Raw genomic sequence first — 23505 nt, 5'->3', positions numbered from 1 at the left:
GAAGTTATGTCCTTTGTTCCGGTGATATTTCTGACTCAGTCGTCATTCAACCCGATGAACAGCAATAAAAATAAACTGTCAGCTTGTATCAGTAAATATTTTGACATTTAATTGTAATTTCAGGAAAGGTTTACTCACGTTTTTCAAAGAAGAGGCAATGAAAATCACGTACACGCTCGTACCTCCGAGGCACACTCCTGCCATTGCGTAATCAACGAAGTGCCTGTAAACAGGTAAGCTCAATATTTAACATGGCTTAAATATTTCTACCTTATTGCCAACAGTGGGAACATTCAAAAAGTAGAGTAGGATAAAAATCATAGTCGTTTTAATATTGAATCCTATTGTTTCATTTAGAATCTACACCTTATGAATATGAATAAATCAATCTACATAAAACATACTAGTCGTAATTATCCTTTGGTCGTCGGGTGTTACGCAAAAATACATTGTATTCGCCTATGCCTTGGAGTTCAAACTTGCTTTATATAAAATTTCACCAATAGACAGACAGATAGAGTTACTTTCGCATTTATAATATTAGCATAGATGTCGGTGGGGATAAAATATGTTACAGCTGTGAAGCCTTAGAATAAAAAATGAAGGCTCTTTGTGATTATCCATCCATCCATTAAGGCGTCTATCAGACGACCTCGAGGAGAAATTTATTTAGTAAACGCAGAAATTTTATATATATATATAGTTTAATTTAACGGATCTGAGTCAGACCACAGAATTTGATACTCGAAACCGAAGAATTTTGCTTTTTAATTGTTGCAAATAATATACGCGAAGTTGTAATAAAGCTAAAGAACTAAATCAGGTTAATTTGAATATATATTAATATATTATTATTAAGACGATTATTATTATTACTAAATATATATTTTTTATGTAATAGGCTGGCGGACGAGCAAATGGCCCACCTGATAGTAAGTGGTCACCACCGGCCATAGACAATAGCGCTGCGAGAAATATTAAACATACCTTACACCGTCAATGCGCCACCAACTTTGGGAACTAAAATGTTATGTTCCTTGTGCCTGTTAAACTGGCTCACTCAACCTTCAAACTGAAACACAACAATAATGACTCTACCACTTAGTAGATAATAATAATTGTCTATAAAAATAAAATAATTATATTATTAATAAATAATACGTATTTTATTATTCATCAATCTTCGATTTCATTCATTTTTAATTTATTAAAATGATGTATATTTTAGTTATATCGTAAGACGATTATTCTATGAAGGTACTTGTACTTAAAGTGCATAACAAAAGTGAAAACTTCTACTACGAGTAGTTGACGTTATCTCAAAAACGACTAATACAATAATGTTATATACGATTATTAATAATATGATAAATATGATTATTTACAATGGGTAAATAATCAGCCAAGAAAAGTGCATATAAATTCATGTAGCTTGCCTTAGCCGTAGATTACTTGGTATATATTTGGTGATAAGACTTTGTGCAAGTCCATCTTTGTAGGTACCACCCATTCATCAGATATTCTCCCGCCAAATAGTATCATTTAGTATGGTTTTTCCGGTTTGAAGGGTGAGTGAGCCAGTACAACCACAGGTACAAGGAACATAACATCTTAGCACCCATTAGTAGCGCAATGATTTTTGAGGAAATGTTAATATTTCTTATGGCCCCAATGTCTGTGTGCGATGGCCCATTGGATAGACGACCTACTAATTTTATATGGAAAAATACCAATTATGAGATTTGTTTATAGCTCCGTTATATTAAGCAGTACAAGACGACTTTTGGACATAAGATAATATATCTTCCATTTAACTACTTATAGCGTAGATTTATTAAAAATCATTAATTGATATCATATCAATTTCGTATTAAAAGAGTTGCTTCTACCGGAAGAGAGAGACAAACAATTGTCATTAAGAACTCTTTTTTATGATGATATTTAAATGGTAATTTGAACAGGAAATGATACCAGATCTACATAAAGATTACATCTTATATATTTATAGCGTAAGCCGATTTTCGTCCCAGTGAATATGGGACGATAGTTGCACATAAAAAATCGGTTATGGTCTCATATTGAAGAGCTCCAGTCTTAAATGTGTAGAAAATTAAAGAGGATTCTTTATTGAAATTTATTAAATTGTTACGATTTAATAAAGGATTCATTTTAAAAGTTACTGGTCGGGTAGAGAGCGGCGCTATGGCTGCATAAAAAACAAAAACGAACGTAAAACGTGCGAATAGACGTCGTCAGTTTACAATGAAATTAAATCAAAACAAACGTGTCACAGGTTTCGAAATTTGTAAAAATCTGTTGCATGAACGCGAAGTTTCGCGTGCGACCCGCTAGTCTTTATTGAAACTTCTTCGACAAGAGTCAAATTTCAGCGACATGATGTCATATCAGTTGTACACGCTTTATGAGAGTTTAAAATATTTAAAAGTATATTAGTTTAGTTTATAATCGTCATCATAGACTTTATTTGCCTAATCTACATTAAATAAAAATATCTATTAAATTAATTTAATATTGCTACAATATTTATTCAAGGTATATCCAGTTCTTATTGTGTTATTTCATAAATTGTTTACAGTTTTAATTAAAAACACTTTGTTTTAAATACAATAAGTTGCATTCGTTATTTTAATCATGAATAAAATAGTTACTGCATATTTTAATAACAAGTTTTTGTAATAAAATGCAATTTACAATAACTAAAGTGTTACGTGTGTGAATTGCTATTTTTTAATTGTCGGTGGTATTTAATAGCATGCTAGTATTTAACGGTAATTATGTTGTTGATGAAGTAGTTCAATATATTTTACTCGATAAAAATTGCTAAAAAAATTGGTTTTTGTTGATGTTTGATATCCTCCGATCGATTCGGATTTCGGTCGGATTGCGTTAAGAAAGCTTGATTAGGTTTCGCAAGGCCTTTTATGAGATGCTATTGATATTGGAATGAGGTATGGTCTGTTATGGTGGCTATCTATTATTTAATTGTTAGATAATAATACGAGAACTAAGGCTTAAAAATAAAATATCATCAAGAGAAACATTTTTAATTTTACTTAACGACCTTATAAAGATTTGTATTTTAATACAGTTTTATTCCTTATCACTTTCAATGAATCACTAAACTTTAAACAAATCTTGACATGATACTTTTTTCATATCAGACATATTTTGTTGTAGTCAACAAAAACATGACGATATTATTTATATAGATCATGAATTTATTTTATATATATATATTAAATATTCGACTGCGAAAACCTCTACGAAGAAAATTAAATGTAAACATTCCATTTATCTGTATGTTAAAGAATATGCAAAATCTTGTTATAATAATTTGTGATAAATTTAAGTTCTTGATATATTTAAGTTCTTAAGTATATCAAGAACTTAAATTTATCACAGTATTAACTGAGCTAGTTTAATTGTTCAAATAATTTGAACATGTTAGTTCACGCTCTACCTTTAAGAGTTGCATGATTTATGCACTGGAAATTTCATATGTATATTGAAGTACTCCTCAATGAATGGCAACTGCGAACTATCTCAAGTATAAACTAACCGTGCAAGAGATATCAATATATACTGGGTATGAAAATCTTGACGCAACCCTAATTCGACTCGAGACCGAGGCCTGAAACGGAGTTATTTTTTGAACTAAAGCAAAGATTGACAGAAAAAGTTGAAAATTTTTTATTGACCTGACTCAGATGTTTTCGATTTCAACCGAGAATTGTATTCTACAACTTTATAAACTAGCCACTCGACCAACAAGATAGTTTCATAGTGGTAAATAAATATAATATAAAATAGATTTATACAATTAAAAGCACCTCACAAATTCCGAGTATGACCTCAATTTTTTCGGTCCCTGTTTGAATACTTCAACACACGTGTCAGTGTAGCTCAGGTAACCCCTACGACATTCCTTGCAAATGTCTCTTGATGTTTGTACCTGAAACCATACAAATTGTTGTTAAAGAAGGCGAGGAAATTTTACTTTATGACATTATTTTAATCATAAACAGTGACATAAGATTTATGTAAATGAAAATATAATAGTCGTTACGTACATTGTAATGCTACACGTATAATATTATGCTCAACTACTGCAGACGAGTGAGAGCCTAGATGCTAGCTAGAACACGTGAATCTTAATGGGATATTGTAATTCATTGCATTGTATGTTGAAGTAAATCTGCCACATGTAAATTGGTGTAATGCTCAAAGCCCTCAAGAATTTCGTTTGCCCAGCAGTGAGTCTTTTACTCTAAAGACGATTTGTATAGAAAAAGATTTTATTATAAATTCTGTGTATTCTAAATAAGTCCGTACAGAATATTTGGTCTTCATTTAGTAATAAATCAAATCACGTAAGTAACAAAAATGCTAAAAATATAATATACGATGATATTTTTGCTATTTATAATTTTGGGTTTCATTAGGATAAACATAATTGAAATTGTTATTTGTATATTGGTTATAATCATAATACAATAATTAAGTAATACTTTCGAAGAAATTCATTATCATCAGATAAATAAAATTGTAACGTAATAACAATACGTTTCATTGTATTTTCTTTTAAAGTTTAATAATTAAGTAATACTTTCGAAGAAATTCATCATCATCAGATCAATAAAATTGTAACGTAATAATTATCCGAAAAGACCCAATTCGTAGAAGGCTCTCGCTGATCTAAAACTGAACACTATTTCGTTATAATTATTTGTAATATATAAGCCGAGGTGGCCCAGTGATTAGAACGCGTGCATCTTAACAAGGAAGGAAAACATCGTGAGGAAATCTACATGTGTCTAAATTCAACGAAATTCTGCCACACGTGTATTCCACCAACCCGCATTGGAGCAGCGTGGTGGAATATGCTCCAAATCTTCTCCTCAAAGGGAGAGGAGGCCTTGGCCCAGCAATGGGAAATTTACTGACTGCTAATGCATGCAGAATACTTGTAATATATTTTGGAGGAGTTTCTATATTATTCTTGACATGTATTAGTACGAGTTTTCTTTCAAAACTTCCTTGACCGTCAACATAAAAGTTAAAACAAACACACAAAGTGTATATAATATTGAACAAAATGTTCACTGAGATAGTTCCGGCAGAGTCTTCCGCGGCTCGCCCGCACGCCCGGTGACGCTGTGGAGGCCACTCTGGCCAACAGCAACTGTCCATTCGAAAGAAAAGAAAAACTGAGATAGCATAGTCAGTCAAAATTACTGTAGTTAGAGATATCGTATATAAGTCGTTCTACTTCGTCTAGGGATCTACTCACTTGGTGGTAGGTTTCGGTGCAAGCCAGTCCGGTGGGTTATAAATTGTTTGGTTCCGTTTAAACGGTGAGTGAGCTAATGAAACTAAAGGCACAAAAGACGTGACGTCTTCGTTTTAAAAGTTGGAGTGCAATGACTATGTAAGGAATGGTAACTATTACTTACGGTCCCATTGTATAAGAGCAATAGCGACCACTATTTGACTACCTATTTTAAATAAAGAACAAAAAAACATAGAAAATGAGGATTGTTTGAAAGATTATAATGCCAATGAAATTATAACTCTCCTTTTGGCTGGGACATAGTCGGCTACCCAAACTAACTTTTTTAAGGCTGGTTGAATCCTACTCCACCCATCTGCCTATTTAATACACTTTTGAACATTTTCAACATACTTGTTTATTTTTTAATTAGTTGAACCTGCGGCTTTACCCGCGCAAATTTTATAAAACTCTACCTAAAAAATACACAAACTGTCAGTCCAGATTTCACCCTCTCGAGGGGTGACTTAAAATATGTTTGCTTATGTCCTTCCCCGGGACTCAAACTATCTCCACGCTAAATTTCATCTAAATCGGTTTAGCGGTTTGACAGTTACCATCCCATATATTATATGAGTAAAGATATAAATTTTTAATCACTGAAATTTTATATATTATATAACATAAAACAATCCACGACTAGAATTGATTTAAGAAATATTTCCGCCCTAACATCTTACTTCGCAACTTTTTATAAATATTTTTAATTAAAATGTTCAATAGTAAAAAAGCACATTCTAACAAATTTATTTGTTGGCTAGAGGGCATGTCAGCTTGAAAATAAAAAAAAATGCGGATATTTTGCTCATAAATAATTCGTTATCAGCTCCTAGAAATACATATTGTAAGCCTATAAATTATTTTATATAAAATATTTATAAATAATCATTAAGGTTGTATAGCTTTTAGCTATTGAGTTATATTCAATCACAGAATTATATAAATGTGATGAATACTTTTTGGTTTGACACTTTTATAATAAAAATAGAAGAAGAATATTTTTGAATTTGACTTGGGAATTGTTAATCTGGGTTGAAAAGCGGAAGATAATGGATGATTGTAACAAAAACTGGAAAAATAAATATTGTGAACTATATTAAATATTGTTAATTATTTGACGTTCCTATTTACTTGAAGCTGGGTCTTCAATATATTTAGCAAAAATCAGATGAATCGAAGCACTACCTATGGGTAATGGTACGGACTTTTCGGAAGTACGCCAAATTACGACATCCTATATTTATTTTCTTTGGACGAATGAAATAAAAAAACCCTTTTAGTATAAGTCAACAGCGAAGACCCCGCAATTTATTGTATTTGTACTGATAACATTTACAACGGTGCTCGTAAACTCTGTCACAATTTCTGTTTCTTATTATACGTGTAAATTTGTTATCTACACTTTTGTATTTATTTTAATTTCAACTACTATCCGTAGAAGTATTTCATAATAATTATGATATTATTATCTGTAATAAAAGTAAAAGTACTCTTTTCAGAGCAGGAGAATATATGGACCGTTAGTCTGACGGCTGATGTTAAGTGGTCACGACGACCCATAGACATTGGCGCTGTTGGAAATATTAACTTCGCCAATGCGCCACCAACCTTGGGAACTAAGATGTTATATCCCTTGTGCCTGTAGTTACACTGGCTACCTCATTCTTCAAACCGGAAAATGACAATTCCAAGTATTGCTGCTTGACGTCAGAATATCCAATGAGTGGGTGGTACCTACCCAGACGGGCTTGAACAAAGCCCTACCACCAAGTGGTATTGTGATATTTTCCAATATAAAATAGAAACTTTACGCAGTGCATGCCTGATTTGAAAAGTTCAGGGACTTCTGATTAAAAATAACTCATCCACGTGTTCTATGATTTATTAATAGAAAAATCCCAAGAACGATTGATAAATCAGAAATTTAGTCACGTAATTTTTGTATTAAATATTATAATTTCATAATGGTTTCCATCGAATATTCCATTAATATTATACATTGTTGTATTTTAGTTTGAAGTGTAACTCAGCTTCTAAGACTTAGATGGTTAGAAATTGTGTAATGATAAACTCGTGTTGAGATATATTAAATTGTAATTTATTGTATTTAAAAAAGTTCAATACTTTGATAAGTTATGACAAAGTGTAGATATAAAATAATCTACTTAATTGATCTACAGTTAAGTTTAACATTACTGTCTGACATACAATGCACAGCCTAGACTGATGAGTTTAACGGGAATAATTTTGCACAGGAATCCTTATTGAACGTAGATGAACCCTAAGAAAGGAGTTTTAAACTTACACCTCTTAATGAGGTTAAATGGTATATGAAAGATTCTATGGAAATTAATTATTTCTGTATATGGAAATTAGTACTTATGTTAATGAGTGAATAGCAAATGTTAAAGTTTTTTGTAAATTTCATTTCTGAAAGTTTGAATTATGGAAATCGGTATTTTGGATTCTATTTATGAATAAGATAGTCGGTATTATGTTTTCTGAAATTAATCCCTCCATAGGGTAAACTGGATATGAATTTTTGTATGGAAGTCCGTCATTTTTAGTATTAGATGTACGGACTAAAATTATATTTATTATAGAGTTTTTAACAATTGATATATTGATTAACGGATAGTTTACCAAAAAATGTATATCAAAGATTTTATTTTTAAATTGGTATGTAGCCGTGATCTCAATCAATTAATCAGACTCAATGTTGAAAAGGCTTAAATCATACATGAAAACATTTCGAATCTCAGTAACAATAAACAAAATACGCCTTATATTTCGTTATGGTAATGAGGGATTTGACCCGAGAAAAATGTAATAAACTGAAGCTTGAATCGAAAAATTTCACTGAGTCGATCGAGAATGTGAAACAGTAAATAAAAAGATACGAGTGTTTTTAAATGGAATGTTTTATCAGTGAAGAGTTATGTTCACGGAATTTATTCTTAAAAAGAGATAAAACCCTCGTATTTATCTACGTACAAAAATTACAAGTGGTGTAGTTGATTGTTTTCATATATTCATATCGTAGGACTTTGTTCATGACGATATTTTTATGTATTATTTTTTTATTTATGAATTTTATTGCATACGAACACAATATATATTTATAGCAGGTTTAAGGTTAAAAAATACGCCATATACGAAGCAATCTTTTCCAGTCACATAAGTCATAAGGGTTTATCATGAAAACTTAACTTAAAATAGAGGACAGCAAAATAATAAAAATATATCTTTGTCTGATCCTGGATGATTTATTTTAAAAAATAATATTTTATTGTAATCAGTAATTGTGTTACCATCGTTTTATTTTGGACGGGTGATAATTTGCTGATAGGATAGGGAAGAAAATGTTTGTGGCCTCACGCAAAAGTATATCTCGTGTGCAGCTGGTTAGTATTTGATATGTTAGAATAACCCACCACCTGCCATAATAGAATTCAATACAAACGAACTTTTTATATACTTTGTGTTTCTTTCGGCGGTCCTTCTTATATCTTTGTTTTTTTAAGCCGAAGGTATATGCTCCTCTGACTAATAACAAGTATGTGTAATGTAATGCTTCTATATTAAAATATGAATTTGAATTAATAGTAAAAATCACTATTAATACTTTGCACCTGGCAATACCAGATAATACACGTGATATTTCCTTATTATATTCTTTTAAATTTTATAACATCTATTCTATTACTTTTATAAGATGAGGTACAACTTTTATTTACAGAAAGTTGTAAATATTTTTATTTTTGTTTGCTATAAATACCTTAAAAAAAGTTACGGCTACTAAAATGTCGCTTGGATTGGTTAGTATCATAAGAATGACGTCACAAAATTTGATACAGTTGGGATAATGAGTTTGAAATACTATTATACATATAGTTGATTCCAATCGAACAAAGGTTACATATAACCTGTTATTTGCTAATAGCTCTGCTATATTGTGCACTACAGACAGTTCTTGATTAATATTTACTTTACTTTGTACTGTTGTCTTCCGGTTTGAAGTTTTGAGTGTAACTATAGGCAAGGGGGACGCCAATGTCTAGGAGTTAGTAACCACTAATCTATAATATTATGGTGGCCCATTTACGTCATGGCTAATTCATAAAAAAATATAATTTATAATTTCAACACTATACCACTTAACTTACATATATTTTACTCTTAAAGTTCCGAAAAAACGAAACTACATTCAAAACGCTGATTTTTTTGCGAATGAGTAATATCATAGATTATTCAAGACCACAGATAACGCATCAGTCAATCAATTCGAATTGAATTCAATCAATCAAATGTCGAAGTTATTTATTTGTTCACTTGGGGTTGTTTATAAATATCGATCAGAAATCAAAATAAAATCTTATACTACATTTAAGAAGTCTCTTCTAAGAAATATTGATTCGTTTTATTAAATTTTAACGAATTATAAGTCTTATCTATCTGTTATGAATAACTTATTATGTAAATAACTTGCATTTGAAACGATATTATAATCGTAACTTTATTGTTTTTATATTTATGATAATTATTTTTAATTCTATTAATTTGAATAATATTTTTTACTTCAATAAATTAAAAGTGTTATTTAATTAATTATTATAGGATTAAAATTCAAATTGAGAATCACAATGGCGCGTTAATTTGTTGACACGCAATGCATTTTATTAGATAGAAAGATTTAATAAAAATGTGTTCATTAATAATTTAATATAAATTTTTCGTAGTAATGAGTAATCAATACAATTTATCGTTTTTATTGTAATTATATTATATGTTACGATTAAAAGAAGGTTGATTGTTGTACTGAAATAAATAACACGTATTATATTAAAATATTTTATTTACTCGTAGGACCACACTTTATAGGGAGTAGGTGAGTTTTATTCCTATCATTTATTTTACCGTTAAATAGCAGGAATTTGTATCGTTGAGCTTCGGTGTAAATGCTGAGTGAGCTAGGGCAATAACATACACAATATTAATATCTTCTCATTTAGGCTTTTTATTTTAAACTAACCAAATGAAAAAAGTTGACCAACAAATATAGGAAATATTTTCACATGAACAATGCGTATATCATCTTTTAATTTTAATAACATAAAATGAATGATTGTTGTTAGACGTTAAAAGGTAATTTTCGAGATATTTATCAGTCAATTTCATGCAAATATCTGTCATAACATTACGTGTTTATCCTTTACTCATAATAGTGTCTATAGAAGCCTGACGGCGGAACCGGTGAGACGGTGTAATTTACGTCTCAGGGATTTACCATCAGGCTAATATTTTGGTGATATAAATATTAATATTATCCCTAAATCGGTGGTACAAACCTGTGAACGTAATAATAGAATTACCTAAACATGATTTCACATCATGGATTACTCCCAGGTCATATTCTACCAACTAGAGAAGATAACTGCCTAGACCATTTTATTTTAAAGTTGGAAAAAAATAAATGTAATGCATTTGTAGCGGTCATAAATACTACTATTACTGATCATTCCATGATATATCTGCACTTAACGAACAGTAAAAACGAAAAAAGATACCCAAAAATTAAGACCATTACAAATTTTGATGAGGCACTTAAAAGTTTTGAACGTAAAAATATTTCTCGTCTACTTCATTGCGAAAACCCTGAAATAATAATTGAATACAAACGAACTTAAAGATTCTCTAGACTCAAATTCAAAAAAAATACTTATTCCTAAAAACAAACGTGCAATTAAACCTTGGATAAATCCAGGAATTTTGCGCTGCATAAGGCACCGAAATAATCTACAAAAAAATCTGCGTTCTGACCCCACTGATGACAACTTAAGGAATATTTACAAAAGATATCGCAACCACTGTAATAACTTGATAAAAAAAACCTCAATTGACCAAAAACTACAAACTACTGTGGAAAAATATTAAAAATTTTACATAATTTTAAATTTTAAATAATAAAAATACAGATCTCTTAAGCACTAAGGCTTTTTTTCCTATTTAGTCTATATATTTCCTATTGAGTCTATTAATTATGTTAATAACTATTTTGCTAGTATTGGAAAAAAAATGCCCGAAAATGTTCTCCAGAACAATTCGAAACAGCAATCTCCAAATTTCTTCCTTCTTATTCATCCTATTCCCATTATTCATCATTTGTTCCCCTTGATACGAATTCTAAAGAAGTTAATGATGTACTTATGAACTTAAAGACAGGCAGTGCATCAGGATGGAACCATATTCCAACAGAGTTCCTGAAACTTGCTCACAAATTAATAACTCCCATAATCACTCATTTTGCTAATCTGTTTTAGTAAAGGTATTTTCCCCGCAAACTTAAAAAAATCTATCATAACGCCTATACACAAGGGACCGATCTCAGTTCTTCCTGCTTTGTCGAAAATATTGGAAAAGTTAGTTAATAATAGGTTGCTTAATTATTTAGACCAACGAAATATTATATCTGACTCCCAATATGGATTCAGACGTGGCAAGTCAACTGAAGATGCTGTATCTGCTCTCAGCACCCTAATAGCACAACAGTTAGATAGTAAAAACAAATGCCTTACAATATTTCTAGACCTCAAAAAAGCCTTTGATACCGTCTCAGCTCCCATCCTATTGCAAAAACTGGAGTCTATAGGAATAAGAGGTCTGCATTGTCCTTATTCCGACGCTATCTGAGTGGGCGTACCCAAATGGTTAAGATTGATAAATATATTAGCAAGGAGACAGATATTACCTATGGCGTTCCACAGGGTAGCGTGTTGGGACCAACATTATTTTTGATTTATATCTATCTGAATTATGTAACCTAAAAATTCAGAATGGGCAAATTTTCTCTTATGCTGATGACACTGCCATTTTTTTTACAGGAGAATCTTGGGATTATGTGCGTAATCACGCCGAAAAAGGGCTCGCTAATATTGCTGAATGGCTTAGTTTTAATCTTTTAACACTTAATACTGCTAAAACAAATTACATGTGTTTTACCTTGTCCGAGCGTTCCCAACCTGCTTTTAACTTTGAAATTAAGATACATTCTTGTGCACAGTTCGGAGTAAATGTCAGATGTGATTGTCCTGTTTTGAAAAAGGTCTCGACAATAAAGTACCTCGGTGATCGGATGACTTGGTACTCACATGTAAACTTAGTATCAAACAGAATAAGAAAATTAATATGGATATTTAAAAACTTGCGACACATAGCTTCTAAAAGAGTTTTAAACACAATATATATAACACTTGCTCAATCAGTTATAACATACTGCATTACTGTGTGGGGCGGTGCGGCTAAAACAATGTTTATTGAACTAGAGAGAGCCCAACGATCCCTTATTAAAGTCATGTTATTTAAACCCTATATGTTTCCCACTACACAACTCTACACTGCCTCTAGGATACTTTCTGTTAGAAAATTATACGTTTTCGGCATAGTTATAAGAAAGCATAAATCTATACCTTTTATACCTCTTAGCAAGAGAAATAGATATGATGTTGCAAAAACACCTCGTACGAGAACAGCTTTTGCCCAGAACCAATACGCTTCGCAATCAAGTTACTTGTATAACGTGATTAACATGAAACTTAAAATATATTCATTAAAACTTCATGCTTGCAAAGACATCTTAAAAAAATATTTACTAGCCCTCAATTATGATGAGGTAGAATCACTATTAAAACGCATATTATAATTTACACACTTAATAATATATACATGTATATATAATTTATGTAGGTGCATGACACACACACACGCACACAGACACACACACACAGACACACATACACACGCACAGACACACACACACACACACACAGACACACACACACGCTTATAATATATGCTGTTGTAAGATATTGATATGGAAGAGCGGTGTCTTCTGGCACAGGTGCCCTGCTGCACTTAAAAGAAGGCTCCAACCTTTACTGTGTATACCGTAATAAGGTGAATAAATATATATATATATATTTTTTTAAATATTTGAGACATTTTTAAATTAAGGAGTGAAACAAAGCGAAAGTTATTTAAAGACGATATCTTAATTTGAATTTATTCAGCCGATTAAAGGCTTCAGATTTTCTGTTCCCTTTAGCCATTTCTGCTCATTATACCAATTTGAAAGAATAAATTTGCTAGTTTTATTTGTTTCTTAATGAATTTCTTTTCAATTAAAAAAAGATATTCTTGTAAAAGATTGAGAAAGATAAGGTATGATTATTTTAAGATAGATATTTCTATTCCCCGCTGACACAGATCACCAAAATGTACCAAGGTCACCTCACCCTCTGGTCGTAATTTTATCACCAAGACTACTGTCTGGCGCTTACATTAAATTTAAGTGTAAAATAGAATTATAACTAATATCATATCTCGTATTTGAAGTAGAAAGTAGGGTAATAAGGGCACTACACAAAATTAACGTTTTTAGACTGTGTTATAATTTCACACTTTTACAACCGAACAAGTAAATATTGTCAAATATGAGTAGGATTAACATAATTATCTGTGCAATAGATATATTTGAATTTTTTCATTGCTTCATTCAAAGGAGAATATCATTACTAAATTTTATTCATACATGTGATTCCCAAAGTTTTATATAATATTTTATTGAAAAATATAATAAAACAAGAGCTAAATCAACAGCGTAGATATTATTATATTCACCCGGATTATCAACACATTACATACTTTAAAACAAAGTCGCTTACCGCTGTCCGACCCTATGTATGCTTAGATCTTTAAAGTTAAACAACGGATTTTGATGCGGCTTTCAATATATAGATTGATTCAGAAGGTTTATATGTATAATACGTGCACAATATAGTAGAGAAACACTAAGAATTTTAGAGGTTTCTAAATTGATGTGAATAAACACATTTTTTTGCGCTTACATTGCAAAAGCTGGCTGAACCCTACGAGATAGATCGAATCGAGCATGTAAAGGGTCATGTGTGAAGTTATCATCTCGCTATAATTGCAGATAGTAATCGGTTATGTTATAAAATGATAAATCAAATTTGGTTTTGATGGAACACTTGACGAGGGTCTATACTGTCATGGGAATTCCTTTAAGATAAGAGTAGAATAGATTTAGTAAAGTTCTAACAATAGTCTCTTTGAACTATTGGTAGATAAATATGTCCATATTACTAACAATATCTAAAACGGGATATTTACCATGTTTCCTGGTAAATATCCCGTTTTAGATACTGTTAGTAATAAAAATAACCATGTTAATTTAAAATCTTATATGTCCATATTATTCGAAAATCTTACTAAAACTCCTAAAAAAGTTAAAACAATGCTGTTGATTATCTTATAAGCACCATATTTCCAAAATGTAAAACTCGCTTCATAATCGTAAATAAAAAGTACACGGTCTGGCTCTGAAACTAAAATGAATCTAATTTATAATAAAAAATATTTCTCTCTACAAAATATATATCAGAACCATCTTCTCTTTGAACGCACACAGATACAAATGCCACCTACTTTTGTATTTTATGTATAAAAAAAACTCCTTTAACATATTATAAACTACAATACTTGTACGTGTACAATAATACAAATAATTCGTTGAGAATATCTAAAAACGATTTGCAAATTGAAGATTTTTTTTCACATTAATTTATTAGATTTTTAAAAGAATGCCTGAGATTATTCTCTTTGTCATTTATGTTTTTTTTTAACTTTTTCTTTAGAATTTTTTCGTTAAGGCCACAAAGTCAACGCTTCTTTCCCGCGCAAGGACGAACATCTAAGTACATAACCTTTTTCAAATATTTTCCAATTGTCCGTTTTGATTGGTTTGATTTCGATTTAACGCTAAATTATATATATTACGCATCGAACATCCATAAAACTCTACGAAAATTCGTATTTCGTACACGAAAAGATGCGTAAAAACCAATTTAGGGGATGGTTTATTATGAAATACATTTATGGAGAATAAATGTTGAAATTATGCCGTTTAGTTTAGGCAGCGTTTTAGATACAGTTTCTGCTTATTTGATTCCGAGCATCACAAACGTTGTATCTCTAAGGTTACACCGTATGGTTGACGAAATTCATCTCAATTTCCGAGAAACGAATTTGTAACTATAATGTATTAATTGTAATTATTATGTTGTATCATGTAATATAAGGAAATTTAACTTTAGTCGTAAATTTAAACATGATAATAGGTGAGAAAATTAAAGACACGATACTTAACGATGTGATGACTTATTGATTTGAACTCGTATATATCAGAACCAGACATATTAAGGGTGTGGCAGTTCTGAACTTGTACTTTCTTGTTGCCGAAATAAAAAAAATAAAAAATGTCTAATATACTTACAGTTCCTAAACTGGTACCAACAGGATGAACATTTTGGATGCCTTTATGGATCCATGCGGATGACGTAGAAACATACGTAATTAGAAGGAATCGATTTATCCAAATTCATCTTCAAAGGAGGTTAAATGGTGGATAGAAGTTTGTTTGAAAATTTTACATTTCTGATTAACGAAATATGAAATGGTAAAACAGTTGCTCAAGCTTTCTTGAAATTTATCACTTAAGAGGTTAAAGTTTGTTATTTTTCAAAGTGAGAAATATAGAAATCGGCGTTAAGGCTTCTGTTCATAAATAAAATGCTTCTGGTATGGTGCTTCTCAAAATAAACCACCCAAGAGGGTGATATTTTGGACTTTGAATTGAAGTTCGTTAATTTTTGTACTAGAAAGGCTGAAGTATTAATATTAAATAAATATATCGTTATTGCAAAATTGATGACGAACTTTTTGAAATCAGTGTTCTAATTTTATGGATTATAATTTTTTTTAAAAACCGCTTTGTTCAAGTTGCTCCAATGCTTCCGACGGGATTATTCATCAAGTATTCTACTAGTTAATAAATAATAATATTCATTTAAATTATATTACACTAAACAATCTTTAAAAATATTATAAATGCGAAACTCAGTCTGCTTGTCTGTTGATCTTTTACGGCTAAACTACTGAACAAAATTTGATAAAATTTGGTATGAAGCAAGCTAGAACCTCAAGGAAAGACAAGTTTCTTCTTATGTTTACACCTGACTTCCAAACCCTCACGCGCTTTCACATCGCAACTACCAAACGTCATCATGAAAATTTGCTTACGCGTTGTCAGGTATACACAAAATTGTATATTCCTAACATCTGCCTCTCACATGGGCGCGAAGCCGCGGATGGTAACTACTCAGCAAATAGGTGTCTTTATAACAGAACGCTTCCAAGTATGAAAGCTACTATTGGGCGTGCTGTACTATCGAATGACATGAACATGTGACCAGATTAAAACAGCGATTGAAACCGACGAACCGCAATAGTCTCACGGGTATCAAGAAATTCATTTGTCACACCTATAAAATGACACATCGGTATAGAAGATATTCTTTATTCATGATGTGCTCAATATAATTTTTTTAAATGTATGCCCTCGTTTAATCTACCTATTGAGTGTAGATGTACAAGTAAATTTATATATTCGTTGGAACCGTGTTAAGCACTGACTTCAGTGTGAACACTGCGAATGTTTATAATTGTACATATATATATAGGTGGTTGTCACTTGTAAGTACTACCCATCACGTGGTCACAAACCTATTTGATTCAAAATAAATCTTCAAAAATGAAAAAAAAAAAAGTAAAAAAAATATACAGGGAATTTCAATTTATTAAAAGGCTCAGTTAAAAATATCTTGATTTAGAGCTCATGTTATAAAGTATATATGTTATTACTTACCAATATATGAACACAATGGGTAGCGATGATTGCCACTAGGAATGTTCCAAGGAAGCCTGGTATCAAACCCGTGTGCTTAAAGGCAGCAGGCATTGCAAGCAACCCTGATCCTAGCGATGACTTTAATAAGTTGAAGAATGAACCTAAAGTCCTGTAAAATATAAGAATTTTTACTGAAGATCTTAGAGGAAGTTTTTGTTACTTTTTATGAAAGATTAACTAATTTTAAATTGCTCTATGCATTTTTTGTCGATTCATGATTTGTTTTATTATTGATTGTTATACTCAATACTTAATGGCTTTGTAGAGGCCCGTCTGGTTAGGTACTATCCACTCATGTATTACATAACCAAGCACAATACTTATTACCCTTGTATAGTTTGAAGGTCAAGGTCAGTGTAACCTCAGGCACATAACATCTCAGTTCCCATGTTTCGTGGCGCATTGGCGACGTAAGGAATGGTTAATATTTCGGCTACCAATGCTATATCAAATAGTGGCGGAAGCAGAATATGACATTAGTATTATTAATATTATTGTATTCGATTTAATCGTGGCATCAACGTTATGTATCCATATTCTAGAGGTTTTAACGTTCCTAATAATGGATTTGTAAATATGTTTTCTTTATTGTATCTCTACAAGTCTATGGTATTTCTAAGGACGATTTCGAAATTGTGTAACCAAACTACACTCATATTTAATAATTCTTCAAGAACCTGTGAGGGCTATATCATATACGAAGCATATAAAAAATATTCCCTAAGAGGGATAAATTGGGGTTGAAATTTGTGATTTCTGGTGTTAGAGATAAATAGACTAGTGTTAAAGCTTCCGTCATTAAGTAAAAATGATAATGGTTAATGATCTTTTGAAAATGAAGTTAGAAGTTGAAATCAGAAGACGCCGTTATTTTTGGTACAGGGGAAGTTGAAGAGTTTTAGGTCCATGCAATAGACATACGCCTAAATATCGGTTTTCATATTGATAACTTTCAAAAATGACGAAGAATCTTTTAGACGATGAATTTTCAAATAAGGTTTAACAACTGTTTTTACCTCAATAACAGACGCCTAAATACCGATTTCCATCTGACATATAACCATCTTAGAGAAAGAAATTTTGAAAAATTCTTATTTAGTTATCTTTAGTCCGAATCTAAGTTTTATAAGGAATTTCTCTAGAAAATTACATCCTGTACCCACTGGTTTAGGTTGTGCGTTGTATGTGAGATAGTTATGTTCTTATACTTACATATAATATGAGAGATTAAAGTTTGCTCGGTTATTACTCGTTAATACTAAAAATAAGTCTTTTGCAGTTTGCATAGAGTTACTTTCGCATTTATATTATTAGAATACATAGCAACATCCACATGAATAAGCATGCGAGCTCTCAGTTTATGCTATTTGATTAGATCCTCGGACTAGTACTAAATCTTATCTTGACATTTATATTTAGAAACCGTTGACACAGGGACTGTAAAGACATTCTCAGATACGTGATTCCGCAACAGATACGGTATTGAGCTTGATTGCTATATGCATATGATATTCAAGCAAGCGCTGTACGTTTAACATAGTAAAATGATATTATTCGAATTAAAATATATTAATTTTACTTAGTAGCTATGTGCAATCCCGTCTGGAAAGGTACCACTTTCTCATCACACATTCTACCGCCTATATGACTTAGTATAGAATCTTAGTTCCCAAGGATGTCTATTGACTGTGTTGACCACATTCCGTCAGGTGGCTCGTTTGCCAGACCGCCTACTAATATGACATAAAAATTACATATCTAAACTTGAAGTATCAATATTAGCGTGAAAATTTATATTTTCATTCAACTCAGAATTCCAAATTCAAATTAATTTCGTAATATAAATATTATATTCCTTTGAGAAAACAGTAAAAAAAAGAACAATTGTTCATTTGTTTTAACGCCGTTCGATTTTTCTTTGACGTCGCTGTTTATGTGAAATTGAAATCACACGTAAAGAACTAATACAACGATCACGTCCAGGCAACCTTTGTGACAGAAATATTAAAATTTATTTCTGCACGTTTTTTAGAGATTAACTTTTGAATTGAAATTCATATAAAAAATACTCGTATAATTTATTAAAATGTTTTGTCATGGCAGGGCTCAATGGAAAGAATGATGCCGACAGTTTCATACGACGTGTATCTATTAGGATAATAGATAAAAAAAAACTCTATTAGTTGTTATTATGGCAAAACCGCTATCAAGTACAGACCACCAGTACCAGATACATGATAAATCTTTTTAAATTGAGAAAACAGGATTATATAACACAAGCAGAATCCGCGGATTGCTGAGCGTGGAATTCGTCATCGTGCCATCATAATTATGTTTCAAAGTTAATTTTATTAATTTAATATATTTAATTTATTAAGAAGCAGCGATAGTATAATGTGGACTGCGACGACAAATTGGTGGACCCTACCATCCATACCTTGTGCAAGCCTATCTACTGTCAAACAGCAACTTCAAACACATACTTTCCTATTTATATTTTATCAATGCAGATCACGCTCGCGTATACGCAATCCCACGTGCGTATGGTTGCCTATTGGTTCCCCGATTTTCAGGCGTAATTTGAAATCAGCATGTTCGCGTAAACAAAGCAGTGAAAACTCAAAGTCAAAGTCAAAGTCAAAGTCAAAAATCTTTATTCAATATAGAAGTGTTTACACTTGCTTATTGATTGTCAAAAATCTACCACCGGTTCGGAATTTAGCACCTCGGACCTGAGAAGAACCGGCGAAAGAAACTCAGCGGGATATATATATATATATATATATATATTTTTTTAACCATTATCAAGTACAATGATAATTATATTTTAGTTATTTGAAGCAGCCTGAAGGCGATCATTTCATTCCCAAGGTGTGCAGTCAACTAAAAAATCATTAGTGTTGTAATATCCTTTAGCACACAAACGCTCTTTAACGATTCTTTAAAGTCGAAAACTGATGGAAATAAATGAAATATATGAACTTAATTTTATGGAAAAGAGTAACTAATTAGTTATGTTGTACGGACAGATGTTAGGTTTTTTTTTTAAATTGATATTAGTTACGTAAAAAGTGGTTACTCGATAAAAGTATATTTTGATAGGTACTTACGAAGTCGGGTGTGTTACGTTTCTGTTTTCGAAAGGATTATACTCTTCCTTTTCATCCAAACTGCTGCTGTCCAAAGCAACGGTTGATTCCATTCGAAAAACATTGTTCTTTTGCTCCGAGCTATACGAAAATAGATAACAAAAAATTTATAAGCCGTGTGTCAAAATGATATTGATCTTGTATTCAACTGAGGTATGGGATTAACACTTGAATTATCATTCATTTCATTAATTGAAACTCGAATAAAATTAACGATACTTACTCATGGTACGTATCTTTTAGTCATATCAAATTTGATGTTAAATCAAATGATTATATTATGATTATATTATATTATAGAAACTCAGTGGTCGATTTACCAGCAGGGTGAGATACTTGAGCCTAAAGCGGCAGATTTGTAAGGCAATAAATGTATGGATCAATTTTTTGTTAGGTTTGCGGCTACTGAGACAGAACGAAAAAATACCTCGAAGTTAGATTTCTGATGTCTAGCAGAAATAAGTCTTCGAGATGTCTCGCTGAATATTTATCCTACTCCTCTTTTATGGTAATAATTATATTGTGTATAAGATTTATTTAGAGCAAATTCATCTATCCATTTAGGTATTGACAATTGTACGGTAATTGGTTACTCAGGAGGCATGTGATATGTCAAACGCATGAAATTGTATCGTGCAAAAGCATCACTGCATTTACTGTAATCCGCCTTAAAGCGTTAATACTAAATTGGATGCCAGTTCTTATCGGTAAAATCAACATTCAAAGCTTTAGCCTTATCAAAATCAAAATATACTTTATTCAATTGGGCTTTTTATTTCAACCTGTTTTTAATTGTCATTTTACAAGACTATATTAAGTAATGGTACCACCGGTTCGTAATAAAGATTCTACCGAGAAGAATCGACAAGAAACTCTTTTCCAACATTTAAAATACGAAGTTATATTAGCTAAATACTATCATGTATATAATAGAACCTGTCATCTATATAATCTTTTGTTGAATAGTATGCTTAAATATTATATAATTTTACAAATGATATTGATGTATGAATCGAAAAAGACAAAAATATCTGCGGAATTTCATTATATAAACGAATACCTGGCCCCAAGAAGGTTTTATTGATTTGCGGAGTCGGAAACTTGGCGTTATAAGATTATTTATACGCCATGCAATGACTATTACTGATTATATTAAAGTGATCAATGATACTGTGGTCACGATAATGTATGATTAACTATATAAAATTAAAATTCAAAAGTTTATGATAGTCTTTTTGAATAGTTTGTTTTGATAGTGTTTTTAAATTCACATATATTGTTATGGAATGAACTATAGTTATCACACAATGGATATCATAACTCGGATTTCTCTCACGTTTGTAACGTAGTAACGTGTATATACGAGTATATGGAGAAACGAGTACCTTCAAGGGCCAATGTTATTGTGTCGCGAAGAGCATCCTTCACTCGGAAGTGATGTGATTGTTCGTCTGTATTTTTCTATCAATGTTCAATATTGTAAGCAATTATATTAATTATGACTAGATAAAATATCTGTATAGCTATTTATGAACTAATGAATTATTTATGAAATAATGATGAACTAATAAATAAAACGTACGCAATTTTAATAATATATTTGATTTTTCCTTAATCACGACATAAACAGTCTCCGCATAAAAAAAGATTCATTGTTAAGTGTAGGATTTTAGGTTTAAACGTCATTATAATCCACATTTTGTCTCACGATAAATACGAGTGATAATTAATTAGTAGATTCCTATACTTTAATATAATAGCGTCAATTTTATATTTGTTTTTTTTTCTTCATTCACTGAATGGTTCAAGGATGGACTCGATACATGTATGTTGTACAGGGCCGGTTGATATTGCCTTTTTTTCTGAGATAAACATAAATGCCAAGCGAGTGAAGCTGCCACGTAAAAGTAGTCCACACAAACTGAGCGACCAGTACGTTATATCCGTTTAATCAAACTTTAGTCTAGTAAGGAAGACCTGTATACGTGTTAAGTATGCAATAAATATGTAAGGCAACTGCCATTTTGAAATGTAAACTCTACTGAGAATAAACTACAAAGGACTAGTAGTTTGTAGTCTTTATCTCAAATGCACATGCATTACATACGTGTGATTAAATTTATGTCTTAAAAAGAGATCATTAAAGGACTCCATAGTTTTTTATCGTCTATTCATTTCGTATTAAGTAGTTGAAGGTATTTTTTAGCACTTGCCTTGCACTTAGTAACATTACTTTACAAGACCGAAATCAAAAACTTGATTTATTCAATAGCAAAAAAATAACCACGGATTAAGCCAACCGTAATATCCACAGTAATTTAATATATTATGTATTATCGGATATAAAATCTAATTAATTTTTTAATTAAAATAATACAACTAAAATGAAAATAATGAAATAATAAAAGGAACTTATTATAAATATTTTTTTCACGATTTTATTAATTTATTTATATAAAGTCAATAACGGATCGGAATGTGTTTAATACCATGTAACTGGTCGGGAAGTTTTCGTTTTATTAATTGTTTTATTTTTTAAGGACTTTTAAAACATGCTCATAATATTTTGCGCGTTTTGCATGAATTTAAAATTGAAATATTACGCAACATTATACATTCGTTATGAAAGTACTAATCGTCATTTTTCTGTTTATAAATTCAAAATCAACTATAATATATAATAAAATGTATATAAATTATATATTAACCTCTCTTCTGTCATATTGAGGTTAAGATACAGCACACTTCACTTTGTCACACTAAAATAACAACAATATAAATAAACATTCGACACTTTTTTTAATTATATTACACAGCGGCGCTTTAATTTTATAACACGTATAGAATTGTATTATGGTTAGGTATGACTGAGCGTATTTGCAACTTGTCATAGATATTTAATTGATTGTAGGGTGACAATGCTATATACATAATTTTACGTCCAGTACATATTTTTTATAACGAAGAAAAAGAAAAACTAATTATCTTTTTAAATATAAACGAGTATTATATATGATTTATCATATCCTAAAGAGATATTAGATTGTTAAAATTAAGACTATCTCCTTCCAATAATTTAAATAGTGTAGAAAATACAGGCTAACGTGAGACACTATTGGGATGTTTTAAAATATGTCATTGGCGGAGATTTGTGTTCAAGTGGGTTTAAATCTTTCATATTT

General features: G+C 31.0%; 1 protein-coding gene across 1 annotated transcript in view; it reads right to left on the bottom strand.

Annotated features, from left to right (window-relative positions):
* The window catches only part of LOC113397370 (proton-coupled amino acid transporter-like protein CG1139), a 43008-nt gene extending 19836 nt beyond the window's left edge, over positions 1 to 23172 (bottom strand). Inside the window, exons 1-5 of the mRNA XM_026635681.2 lie at positions 23032 to 23172; positions 20285 to 20404; positions 17133 to 17283; positions 3852 to 3973; positions 139 to 223 (exon numbers count right to left, since the gene is read on the bottom strand). Of these exons, the coding sequence (XP_026491466.2) occupies positions 139 to 223; positions 3852 to 3973; positions 17133 to 17283; positions 20285 to 20404; positions 23032 to 23045 (492 nt within the window). The 5' untranslated portion in view covers positions 23046 to 23172. The remainder of the gene's footprint in view (positions 1 to 138; positions 224 to 3851; positions 3974 to 17132; positions 17284 to 20284; positions 20405 to 23031) is intronic.
* Positions 23173 to 23505: the final 333 nt, after the last annotated feature.

Source organism: Vanessa tameamea, chromosome 3 (assembly GCF_037043105.1).
Source record: "Vanessa tameamea isolate UH-Manoa-2023 chromosome 3, ilVanTame1 primary haplotype, whole genome shotgun sequence".
Classification (NCBI taxonomy): domain Eukaryota; kingdom Metazoa; phylum Arthropoda; class Insecta; order Lepidoptera; family Nymphalidae; genus Vanessa; species Vanessa tameamea.
The sequence above is the reverse complement of the archived record's forward strand: the minus strand, read 5'-3'. Positions and strand labels throughout refer to the sequence as shown.